Below are 13,171 nucleotides of genomic sequence, written 5' to 3'. Positions count from 1 at the left end.
AGGGACGGCTAGCGCAGATAGCCCTCGTGTAGCTTTGCGCGAAACTCAAAAACAAACATCAATTTTAAAACAACATCTATACCTATTCATCACAATTTTAAAAATTGATAATTATATTCTTACTATTATATTTTTGATAGTCATCCTTTCTAGCGCTTGCAGATTCATCGCCATAATCCAGAACCAGGATTTCATGACTTAAAGTCATCTCGTCGTTGTATTTCTCAGATGGTAGCGCTCTCTTTCGACGGCCCCACGATTCGTAAACCTCCCTTCCAAGTCCACAAACCACCTATAGGTATTAAATTTTGTAAAAAATAAAATAGTGATGTAATCAAACCGATGAAAATATAATAATTTATGATAAAAAACTTTCTTAAACAAAGTTGTTGATTAATGCTAAACATGATCATAAAAGTACATGAGAAAATGATTTTGTTTCGATATATAATAAAGATTAGAATATCATAATGCATGGTTTCTTAGTAACTTACAAAGACTTAACACGAAATATAATTTATCAAATAAAAGCGACATTTCACGATAATTTTACAATACACTATATAATTTTCCATTAGATTGATTAAAAATCAGTGTATATCCACTTTGATGCAGCCAGATTCATAACAAAAGGACTACTTTAAGCCTAAAAAAACGAAAGTCAAGATAAGGATTTTTTTTTACTGATTTCACAAAAAGTCTAAAAACTTACAATTAACTTCAAACACAAATTTCCGTAATAACAGATATAAATTTCTCAACAGTATATGTCTTATGGTTTGGTTGTTGTTACACGTGAAGCTACACTATAGACTATCTGTGCTGTGCCTACCACGGGCATCGAAACCCAGTAATAGCGTTATAAGCCTCCAGGCTTACCGCTATAACTAATATTTGCATTCAGTTTTGACGAAATAAGAAAAATGTTTATGATAACTTAAGCACATGAGTAACTTTCACTTTTGAATTACGCATGTGTGTGTTTATATTCATTCTATATTAAAAAATCGACAAGTCATCTTATTTTTTAAATATGAATAAATTAGGCTTCTACTCATTTTTTCTTCACTAAAATTCACAATTTAGTGAGGAAAAGAATTTCACATTTTGTTCATCATCTGATAACTGTTGTACTTCATTCACAAGATTCAGGATTGAATAAACATGGTAACCACCTTTGTTTTTAAAAATGTTCACCAAAACTGACAGATTGGCATTTTACATATCGCCAAGTTACTGATGATAAAGGGGTAGGTATTAAACACTTCCGATTTTGTCTTAAGATGTTTAGAGGTCAGGTTAAAAGATATTAGTTCCAGTAAATACCTTAATTATTGCACATTAGAAAAAGGAAAGATTTCTACTCATATGTAGATTAAACTTTAGATACGTTTATTTATACTTGTAAGTAAATACAATTTATGATTTAAAATGTTGTAGATATTTGTTTAGTAAATAAAACTTAGCTTACGATAATATGGGAGATTTTTTATCAAGTTTAATGTTAATCGCATGGCTTCTATTTGTCTATCTTATTAAATACGACTATCTTAGCAGAATTTGAACAGAAAATTAGTCAATTTGTAGCATAATCAGTTGGAATTATTTGTGTTGTGTTGTGTTTTATTAATTATTATTTTTTGTGTTTCAACGTAGCTCATTTTTGTACGGTTTTTTTTTGTTGTTGTTGTTGTTGTTGTAAACGAATTTTTTTTTACCACCCATGTAAGTAACATATTCTCATTCTGTTGAAATGATATTATTTTAGATGCCCTGTGGACAATACAATTTTCCCTCGTTTCGTTCAAAAAGGCAGTGCGTTGGAGAGTACGTTTGATGCTTTTCGTTTTACAGAGTCGTACGGAGTGATCTTTCAGTGCAATGTAAAATACTGTATCGGCAAATGTGAACCGGTGAGTGTTTATATAAATTTAGAAATACTTCAACAGAATAATTATCGGCTAATGATGTTATTATTTCATTTTTAAATTTAGCCCTGATGGGCGTTTTACGACGTATCCTACTTTCCCCCCGTAAACCGCAAGTTGCTTTTGAGCTGAAAACATTTTAACTGTTTTGCAATGCTTAATAAGATTGTCTCGTAATTTTGGCAGAGTGTCAAGCATAATACGATATTGACCTTATAGCCCTTCGCATTGAGCTCTTAATAATACTTAATTAATACATCAAAACCAAACAAACTGGTCGAATTACACCACTATACGAATCCCTCGTTATTTGTTTCGCTCTTTCAAGCACCATTGATGAACCGTGAATTCTGCGAAACTAGTCTGCTGTAGCGGAAGTAGAGAATTAAACAGGTTACTGATGATAAAAGGTAGGAATTAAACACTTTTCAGATTACTGATGATAAAAGGTAGAAATTAAACACTTTTCAGATTACTGATGATAAAGGGTAGGAATTAAACAATTTTCAGATTACTGATGATAAAAGGTAGGAATTAAACACTTTTCAGACTACTGATGATAAAGGGTAGGAATTAAACACTTTTCAGATTACTGATGATAAAGGGTAGAAATTAAACAGTTTCTACTGATGATAAAGGGTAGGAATTAAACACTTTTTAGGAATTAAACACTTTTCAGATTACTGATGATAAAGGGTAGGAATTAAACACTTTTCAGACCCTTTATCATCAGTAATCTGAAAAGTACTTCTCCCATCTTTTGCCATAGCCACACAACTTCTAGCAAATATTCCATAAGGCGCTAAATGAAGAAAAATAAAACTGTTAATTTAATAAAACAGTGATAAGATTTAATGAAAGATTTATAATTATATGTCAGTGAGATATATATAGAATTAATTTAATTTAATAAAACAGTGATAAGATTTAATGAAAGATTTATAATTATATGTCAGTGAGATATATATAGAATTAATTTTAAGATATAAAAAAAACATTTTTTTGGAAACTAATAATCATATATTTATATATACTAGCTGGAGTTATGTAAATTCATGATTAATGAAAGGTTATTTTAGGACATGAAAAGTTGCTTCCCTTATATGTAATTGTAAAAAACGAAAAAACGCCCATAAAAACCGCAAAACACAAAATGTGAAACTACAACTGTGCATGTATCTCCGCATGGACCTAACAAACCTTCATGCCCGATTTGGTGAAGATCCGTCGACAGGGGGCGAAGTAGTGGTAAAATACACAAAAACGTCCATAAAAATTGCAAAACACAAAACTAAAAATTTATAAGCACTCTCGTATGGATCTAACTAACCTCCATACCAATTTTGGTGAAGATCCATCCACACCCTACGAAGTAGTTACATGGACAGACAACAGACAGTACTATTATATTTATACAGATACATACGTACGTGTGTATATGTACATATATATATATTAAAGAAAGAAGATCTGTAGATTTACAAAATGTTTCCACAAATTTCCATTGGAACTACTATATATATACTTCTCTCATTTTAGTCGTTACAAGTTATAGGTTGTACCCTAGTTTTATTTACCAGTCTTTTATGTGTGACACATTTTGCTCTCGGAATTCCTGTTTGAATAGCTGTATATATATTTTGATAATAGGTATATAAATAGACAGAAACAAGTGTCTTTGTGTGTTATAAAGTAACAGAAAGGATATAAACTTACAGTTGCCTGGTATTTCGATGAGGAAAGTTAATTTGTCTCCGATTCTTACTGTTGTTGCCTCTCTATTGTTGGAACCCAGAATGGTGATGGTTGGCATCGGGGCTTGTGGAGAAGCTGTTACTTGCATAGTGTCTGGGTCTCTGGAAATGATAAGATCTCACATTTTATACAACTGGAGACTTGTACACCATATAACAATGTCTGGAAATGATAAGATCTGACATTCTATACAACTGGAGACTTGTACACCATACAACAATGTCTGGAAATGTTAAGATCTAACATTTTATACACTGGAGACTTGTACACCATACAACAATGTCTGGAAATGTTAAGATCTAACATTCTATACAACTGGAGACTTGTACACCATACAACAATGTCTGGAAATGTTAAGATCTAACATTCTATACAACTGGAGACTTTTACACCATACAACAATGTCTGGAAATGTTAAGATCTAACATTCTATACAACTGGAGACTTGTACCCCATACAACAATGTCTGGAAATGAAAAGATCTAACATTCTATACAACTGAAGACTTGTACACCATACAACAATGTCTGGAAATGTTAAGATCTAACATTCTATATAACTGGTTAGCCTGTCTACGTCACAGCAGTGCCTTTATACATTCTATATAACTGGTTAGCCTGTCTACGTCACAGCAGTGCCTTTATACATTCTATATAACTGGTTAGCCTGTCTACGTCACAGCAGTGCCTTTATAAAAATATTCACTTTAACTTTTCTGTGAGAAATGGTTTGCTAAGTTCCTGAAAAATGGATAAATTATTTAGAGTGTAAACGAGGTTTCTGGTGTAAAAATAAGAAATAAGCAGTTAATGAACAAAAATTATAGCATTTATTACTTAATCCCACCTATAGATGGGGTTGTAGCTCTATTGCTTTTCACCATAATTTATATATATATAAACACTTGATTTATTTCAGTACTAAAACAGTCGTTACAATTTAACGTTGATAAATCTTCCTACAGTGTTTTATAGTATTTTAAACTTATCAAAATAGTATTTATCGTTTTCGGTTTGTTTAATTTTCAAAATTATCTTCTTTTACGTTACAGTACTCATTACTTGTACCGTTCGATAAATTATTTTAAACATTTAAATTTTTATATGTTTCCTTTTATTCAATCTATTACCTAGAACAATCTCTAAAACGAATGGCTTTTGACCAAGTGTTTAAAACCTTAAGTAAGAAATATTGTCAAGAGAGGGCGTTTCTTACCTCACAGGCATCATCCCGAAAGATACGTTTTTGGAGTTAGTATCGTACGTACATTTGATGTTGTAAACCTTGTCAGCCTTTGTCATTACTACACCATGATGTTGAAGAACGATTGTATTTGTGTAGACTCCACTCTAGAGTATATGAAATATTCATTAGGTAGGAATTGAACTTTAACGATGAATAAAAGTACAACAGCAACAAACGTATAGCAACTGAGAAGCGGAAACTGACATTTATGGAATATGCATATTCGATCTCCAGAAATTGATATTTAAAAAGGTATAATATGAAGTACAAAGATTTATAAACTTACAAAATTCCAACGTTTCACGAAAATGTATTAAAATACGAAATGTCAACTGTAAGGTCTCCCGGGTGGGACAGCGGTAAGTTTACAAACTTACAGCGCTAAAATCCAGCGTTCGGTTCTCCGCGGTAGAAACAACAAATAGTCCAAGTACATTTGCTCCAAAAAAAAACAAATTCTGAGAAATAACACATGTTTAGGTTGTTTTAAATGAGGTATATAACTCCGCAAAAAACAACAACAACCCAAAAACTGTATTATTGTAACATATAGGGTGTTCCTTGCACGTCTCCTAATTATTTTTTTTTCGTTTAAGTTATATTTAAATGTTGGATTTTATAAACTTAGAAATATTTGTACTTTATATTATTCTTTATATATATATATAGATTCTTGCCGTTTTAATTTTATTTATCAATATAAATTATATTTTATAATTAAATTTTTTGGTTTATTTGGAATTTCGCGCAAAGCTACACGAGGGTCACTGCGCTAGTCGTCCCAAATTTAGCAATGAAAGACTAGAGGGAAAGCAGCTAGTCAACACCACTCACCGCCAACTCTTGGGCTGCACTTTTTAACCAAAGAATAATGGGATTTACCGTCAAATTATAACGTCTCGCCCCCAGTAACTCAGTGGTATGTCTGCGGACTTACAACGCTAGAAACCGATACCCGTGGTGGGCAGAGCACAGATAGCCCATTGTGTAGCTTTGTGCTTAATTACAAACAAACAAACAATAACGTCCCCCACGATTTAAAGGGAAAGTATGTTCAATGACGGGGATTCGAACCCGCGACCCTCAGATTGCAGGTCGAGCGCCTTAACCACCAGGCCCTATTTTGTTTGTTTTTTTGTTTTTTTTTGAGAAAAGGTTTAGACAAAGCAGAGTGTACTAGGAAGTGTTTGGTCGACGTTTCGAACTTCTGATGAAGATTTTCATCAGGTTCCAGACAGATGTAGTCCATTAATAACGCCTAATTTACATTTTATTTTATCAAGTATTTTTATAATTTTTACATTTATTGTAAGATAAGTAAAAAAGCAAAAAAAAAAAGCTGGTTGCTACTTAATAGAATTTTTTTTATTATTATTTACCAGTGACTGCGTATTACAATCCTGTCCGGTCAAAGAAACATCAAGTCGAAATTTCTGGCCATTCAAAATGTTGGAGTTACACGTCTCACTTCTTCCCAAGGCATAGATTCGACCGTGGAAAGGTTGGTTAGTATTTATAAATACAATAATATTTCTGTCTGTGCATTGTAGAGTCACTAGAGAAAAAATAGCGTTACTAAGATGAAAAAGATATTGAAAGCAAAATCAAAATCATGAAAGTGAAACTCAAGAACTAAAGCTACCATTCACAACAAAATTATAAAGTTTATAAAAACAAATCCGAATATATAAATTAATTCACTATCGTGCCAATAACACATACTCAAAACAAAACAAACAAAAAAATATACATTTGTCAAGAAAGTACAAAAGGTTTAATTTATAAAGGCAAATGTCTGCATTACTAGCTCCCAAAAACGTTGCGGACATCAAGTCTGTCAGACATAATCCAAAAAACGCAGAAGAAGAAGAAGACAAGTAGTAAATAAAATCGTATTGAAGTTAGGTCTTGGATGCTGTAACCTACAACGTACTAAAACCTACTACCACACACCGTCCGCCGCCGGTATCCATCCCTAAAAACCGTTAAAATGATGTTAAACTTAGGCCTAAGTATTTTTGTTGTTAAAACTAACTTTAATTGCTACGTTTGTTAAATCACCCAACCTTCACCTATAAACAATTACAGAAAGATAATAAGAACTATAAAACCCTTACCTACATGGTGTAGTGATAATTAAAATATGTGCATGTATGTAACATACACAACCGAATTTATTTATTACATACAATATTGACCACGTTATAATAATGCATTAAACGGTGAAGAAAACTTTATGAATCAGAATTAAAGATATTTAATGGATACTATAGTACCACTGTTTTTGAAGATTTTACAATAAATCAAAAATGTGGAAAAATAATTTTTTTAGAACGTTTGTAACTTATGTTATATTTGTTAAACTGTTGTAAAATCTGTGAATAATACGCAATGAACTTTGACATCTGAAATTAGACAGTATGTACAACTCACCAGTATGTGAATGGACACCCACTCCAAAAACAATGATGTTTTTGTGCGTGTTTTTTTTTAAAATTAAATCTACATGAAATAAAAGGAACAACTGTATTATGAGTATTTACTGGATCTACATTTGCAATACTGCATCGTATTTACAAAATCTAAAGTTTAGGCTTGGCGAAAAAGTGGATGATGGTATCCATAGAAGTTGGTTATTTAGGACGCTTTCGCGGGAAATGACCAATAATGGACCACACATGTTTGTGGCCATGAGAGGATGGTAATGCCTTGAGCTTCAAGCTATCGTTTGGTGACTCGGTTTGAATGATTAGAAGCCCCGTCTTGCATGAAAACAGTACCTTACCTGGTAATCTGGTCACTGGTGTAGACAAATAGGTGTTGTTCATGAAAACACTACCTTACCTGGTAATCTGGTCACTGGTGTATACAGATAGGTGTTGTTCATGAAAACATTACCTTACCTGGTAATCTGGTCACTGGTGTAGACAGATAGGTGTTGTTCATGAAAACACTACCTAAATGGCGGAGCAGCTAGATGAAAGTCGCTCCAGGTTATATCTTACATCACCAACGTTTAGTATCACACCATACTGACCTTTGGGACACTGTTATTTCTTCCGACCAGTCTAGATTTACTCAGTTCCTGGGCACTGGACGCACCTGGGTTTGGCGACTATCCGCCCAGGAACTTTAGTGAAACAGACTGCAAGCCACGAAAAGATACAACGGTATTGCTATTTTAGTGTAAAGTGCCATTTGGCAAGGTAATGTTTTCATGAACAACACCTATCTGTCTACACCAGTGACCAGATTACCAGGTAAGGTAGTGTTTTCATGAACAACACCTATCTGTATACACCAGTGACCAGATTACCAGGTAAGGTAGTGTTTTCATGAACAACACCTATCTGTATACACCAGTGACCAGATTACCAGGCATAGGCCATGCTATAGAGATAACTACTGATGGCTGTTGGAGCACACTTGAGCCTGTCCTGCATCATTAGCGGCTGTTCTACGTTGGTCATTTTCCACGATTCTCCTCACAAAACAAAAAGTCTGTTCTGTTGGTTTGGAGCACAATGACTGTGTATAAACTGTTGTTTTCTGACGTGACTGAATCTGCACAGTCACCCGGATCACTGTGGATATCTCGCTGACCATGACCAACCTCCTATCGTCCAACTAACGACCTTGTGAAAATACAGTTAATTCTCGAGGAACTTTTGTTCGTGGCATGGATGTTTGTATTCCGTAGTGTTTATTGAGCTATAATAGGGGTTATTTGTTTTTAATATCATATATATCGATTTGTATTTTCGGGGATCTCTGTTTACTTATTGGTAGGTTGTGTAGATACGAAAATAATCATCTTCTGTTTCTACTGGTTATTACTTTAATACGTTTAAGCTGGTTTTATTTTATATTTAGTTTAAGTGAAACTTACCATCGTAACAAAATCCATAAGCATCACATGCTGGGTCCACGTTATCAGCAGTGATTAACGATGACTGTGTCGTATCTTGGAATCCAGGGGGCACTTTTACATCAATTGAACCACTGCCTGTTTGGTGTCTTGAAGTGCCATCTATAACAAAACATGTTGAATTAAGATGACGTCTTAATCCATTTGAGAAATCATATTCTGTTCTTTGTTAATAACTATTATTTTTTATTTATTCACTTTTTTTTTCCAAGTTACTGCTTTCTCATCAGAAAAAATATTTCGCAAGCTAATTAGAAGATATGACGTTTCATTTCATTACGTTCCTCAAGACATTATAATAATTTTTTTAAAACCTGCTACTGTATTACTCGTGAAAATTCCAGAGAAAAACCACAAGTAAAAAACTACTTTGTACACCTTGCTTTTAGTGACCATTTAGATGTTGTTGTTTTTTCCTTTTAAATAAACCCATTCACCTAATCCTGAGAGTTCTCAAATAAAATCTTGAACCGTCATTTAGGGTGTCCCAGTTTGAAGTTTATGCAAATCTAAACGTGGGAACTTAATTTGAATAATTCCTTACATAATCATGCTAATTTTCATGTAATTATGTGGATCCAGTCCTGAGATTCTCCAGAAACCCTTTGTTTGGGTTGGGGGGGGGGTCACAGTTTGAAACTTGCAGAATCGGAATTTATATTATTCCTTTGAACGGCTCCACACATGTTACTACCAATGTTCCAGTATATCAGTTCAGAAAAACCAGAGAACTCCCAAAAACCTCCTTTGAAGATCCATATGGGGAATCCATTTTGGAAGTTTCCAAAATCCTAATTCAGATTTTCCTTTTGAACAACTCCTTACAAATTAATACCAATTTTCTAAAAAGTTAGTACAATCAAACCTGAGAGCCCCCCCCCAAAAAAAAACAACAAAACAAACAAACTTGATTTCATGTAGCCCTCTCACGACTCTTGCGATATTTCCCCTCCCTTTTTTATATATATATATTTTGTGGAGGTTACAATAGTGTAAGCAAAAATTAAATTATTTTTATGAAACATTATGGGATAGGTTGTAAAACCCGAAAGTTTAAATGCATTCACAGGTACAATTGGGGATTACTACATATATATATATATGTAAATATATACATTTGTCAAGTTTTGAAGAAGTGAAAACTGTGTCCGGGGGATTCGAATACTCTACTCCGTTTCGGTGCCTTACAGGTTTAGCCAACAAATGTAAAATTCTATATTCAGAGAATCATGCGCCACCTTAAGAATTTCTACAATTAAAATATTTAAAAATCGACATAGAAAAATCGGATTATGAGCTTTATATACTAACTGGATGTTTGTAACCAGTAGTTCAAATCATTATCCCCTGAAAAGGGGTTAAGATGTTATGTTTTTCAAATGCCAATACTTCCTTTTTTTTGGAGGGGGGGGGTATTTGTCTAGAAAATCAATCCGCATGGATATACTCCTGTTTCGTGAATTTTTGTGGCTCCAAACTTATTTTGGCTATTGAACACAGGGTAATTTTATTAATATGTCGTACTATATATATATATATATAGTTAAAACTGAAAGTGAGGGAGAGAAAGTCTCGCGCTTCGAATAAGCAATGCTGAAAACAGTGAAAAGTTGCCAAAAATCCAAAGGGTCACACAATTTTCGTGACTTCTGTGAGCGTGTATCTGAAATTTATCGTGAAGCGGAGGAGTTAAAGCATCCGCCTACTGACTAGATTCGCGAGTTAGAATTCTACATGGTATTTTATTACTAACCAGAGTCGCGGGATTGAATCCCACATAGTATCCTACACCTGTTTAAATTCGCAAATTTAAATCCTGCGTAATATTCTACTACTGACCAGAATCACGGTTTTGAATGTTGCATGGTATTAATTTTCACTTCTTCAAAATAGTTCACTTTCAGAGAACGGAGAGGTCACTCTTAAAGTTTCTACTTTGTTTTAAAGAGTTACTGTTATATAGTAGGTAACCAAAAATGGTTTGGTTGAATCAAATAATTGTTTACTTTTTTTTTGTCAACGTTAGACTCCATTTAATAACGAAAGTGATTCCAACTTACTTCCACAAATAGCTTCTAAGTAGACTCCAACAGTGCTTCTATTGTCTAATAGAGGGGGTGGGTTTGGATTTAAGTAAGTTTTAGCGCCATCTGGAAAGGTAACGTGATCTAAGTGGTATAAACCACAGTTGGGCTGTCTGGGGCGGACGTCATAACGAAAGAGCATGGAACGACATATATATTCATTTTCAATGCTGCACAGCCGCAAACAGTCTTCTTCGTTGTTAACCTACAAAATTGAAATTAGTTTTATGTAATTTTTATTTCAGAAAAAAAAGTGTCTTGGAAATAAAAGTTTGTTTCAATAAAATTCCTTTGTATGGATAGAATAAGGCCAAGATACCTCGTTCATCTGCCCTCTAGTGTTGTGTTGAGTAATTAATTGTTTTTCACTCAATATTACGTTATCACAGTATTTAAGCGTAATATTTGGAAAATGCGTCGATGGTTGCTAAGGGATGTTGTGAGATAGAGAATTAAATGTTCAACTGCTCTAGATAGAAGGTGAGTTAGCGCTTTAATGTAACTAAAAATTAATAGTTTAGTTTAACTAAACGATAGAAGGAATAATAAATGAACGGTAAACAAACCATAACAAACTTCCTCTAGCGGTGAAAAAGTTGTGAAAGATTATGTAGATTTATGGTGATATAAAATCACATTAGATGTGACCTCGTGATCTAAACACTAAATATAAAGCCTTCCTTGATCTTGAAAACGAGTTATTGTTAGATATTGCTTGATATTAATCTTGATATCGAGAAGTGTTTAAATTTTGGAACAGTTTGTTATTCTATTTTTCCTAATTCCATTTATTTTATTGAAATTAATGGCATTGATATTTATGTTGTATTGTTTATTAATGTTTGAACGTAGTCCTGGCCAGCCACGGGTTTCCTGTTTTTGTTTTGTTATTGTTAGGGATAAAATTTGTATTTTAGTTATTTGAAAGTTTTATATTTTATTTTTATTGTTATATCTAATAAAATGTTTTTATTTGACTCTAGTTATAGTAGCGTGTCGTATAGTGTAAGTTAATAACACAGCTTTAACCCTTTCCACCCTGACAGTTTCTTCGATCGAGCAAAATTGATTGCGAGAAACAAACTTAAAACTCGAACACATTAGTGATGATTACAGACCGATTTTAAGAAAATTGAACGTAAAAACAATTACTCATGTAGGCCTAATGTTAATTCAGGTTGTTATATTGCATAAACGGTAGTATGTATATAATGTTATATAAGGGACATAAGACGATAACATTTTAATGTATATTTGTAATAATTCCATAGGCCTATATTATTGTTACCCTTAAAAGTTTCTAATCTTTTGAAAAATTATATCAAATTTCTCATTGATGATAATAATAATCAATAACAACGATAATTAATCATAATAATATTATTATAGAAACAGGATTAAAAAGTTTAATAACATTAAGAAGAATAAATCAAACTCCAGTACTGGTGGCGAAAAGTTTTTCGGAATAATGGTCCTTCAGAATATTGGTCTGTCTCCTCAGTTAATAATACAAGCTGCCTGAAGGGGTGGCGTTAACGGTCATCAATGGACCTCCTAATTCTAGGCCAATTCACACACACACACACACACACAAAATATAAAGTTCTCCAATGTTAAGAAATGGAAAATGTATATTCGAACCTATTCGAACTTGTCAATTTGTGAAATAACTTAGCAGGTATAGGTATAGGTATATTCGAACCTATACCTGCTAAGTTATTTCACAAATTGACAAGTGGCATTCGATGTTTAAAATATTGCCGCTTCCTTAAGATACCCAACTGTTCCCACCCAACAACGAGGCCCTAGATCCCGTCCCTAATTGCTTGCCTAAAAAATTCCGTAAAAATACTTGATGGATAAATACCAGTGTTCTTCAATACCACATAGTTCCTGTTAAGCCTAATCAACGACAATTTTTTTAAATTTTAAATCATTAAATAAGCAGCAGGAATAAAATATTAAAAGACAAAGGTTTTGCTTTTATCATTTATAAACTAACATTTCGTACATATAAAACATATACATATTCTTTAGCACTTTGCACGTTAACGATTATAAAACCTTAGGCCTTTCGGGTGGTAAACAAATGATTTTAAGAAATGCCACAATTAGCACACCAGAATTAGTGAATATGTCAATCATATCGTTACGACAGCGGAAGTCACGTGACGCTAGTAACACGTCATGAGATCCTAGAAGGATCTTGTCTGTTCGTGGCAACTCTGGTC

General features: G+C 33.2%; 1 protein-coding gene across 1 annotated transcript in view; it reads right to left on the bottom strand.

Moving 5' to 3' along the window:
- The window catches only part of LOC106459815, a 34,162-nt gene that overhangs the window by 3,424 nt on the left and 17,567 nt on the right, over nucleotides 1-13,171 (bottom strand). The window contains exons 6-13 of the mRNA XM_022386362.1: nucleotides 10,917-11,145; nucleotides 8,818-8,958; nucleotides 6,308-6,483; nucleotides 4,899-5,032; nucleotides 3,645-3,784; nucleotides 2,649-2,730; nucleotides 1,942-2,056; nucleotides 124-292 (exon numbers count right to left, since the gene is read on the bottom strand). Of these exons, the coding sequence (XP_022242070.1) occupies nucleotides 124-292; nucleotides 1,942-2,056; nucleotides 2,649-2,730; nucleotides 3,645-3,784; nucleotides 4,899-5,032; nucleotides 6,308-6,483; nucleotides 8,818-8,958; nucleotides 10,917-11,145 (1,186 nt within the window). The remainder of the gene's footprint in view (nucleotides 1-123; nucleotides 293-1,941; nucleotides 2,057-2,648; nucleotides 2,731-3,644; nucleotides 3,785-4,898; nucleotides 5,033-6,307; nucleotides 6,484-8,817; nucleotides 8,959-10,916; nucleotides 11,146-13,171) is intronic.

Source organism: Limulus polyphemus, unplaced genomic scaffold (genome assembly GCF_000517525.1).
Source record: "Limulus polyphemus unplaced genomic scaffold, Limulus_polyphemus-2.1.2 Scaffold664, whole genome shotgun sequence".
NCBI lineage: Eukaryota > Metazoa > Arthropoda > Merostomata > Xiphosura > Limulidae > Limulus > Limulus polyphemus.
Note: the sequence above shows the minus strand (reverse complement) of the source record. Positions and strands in the feature narration are given on the sequence as shown.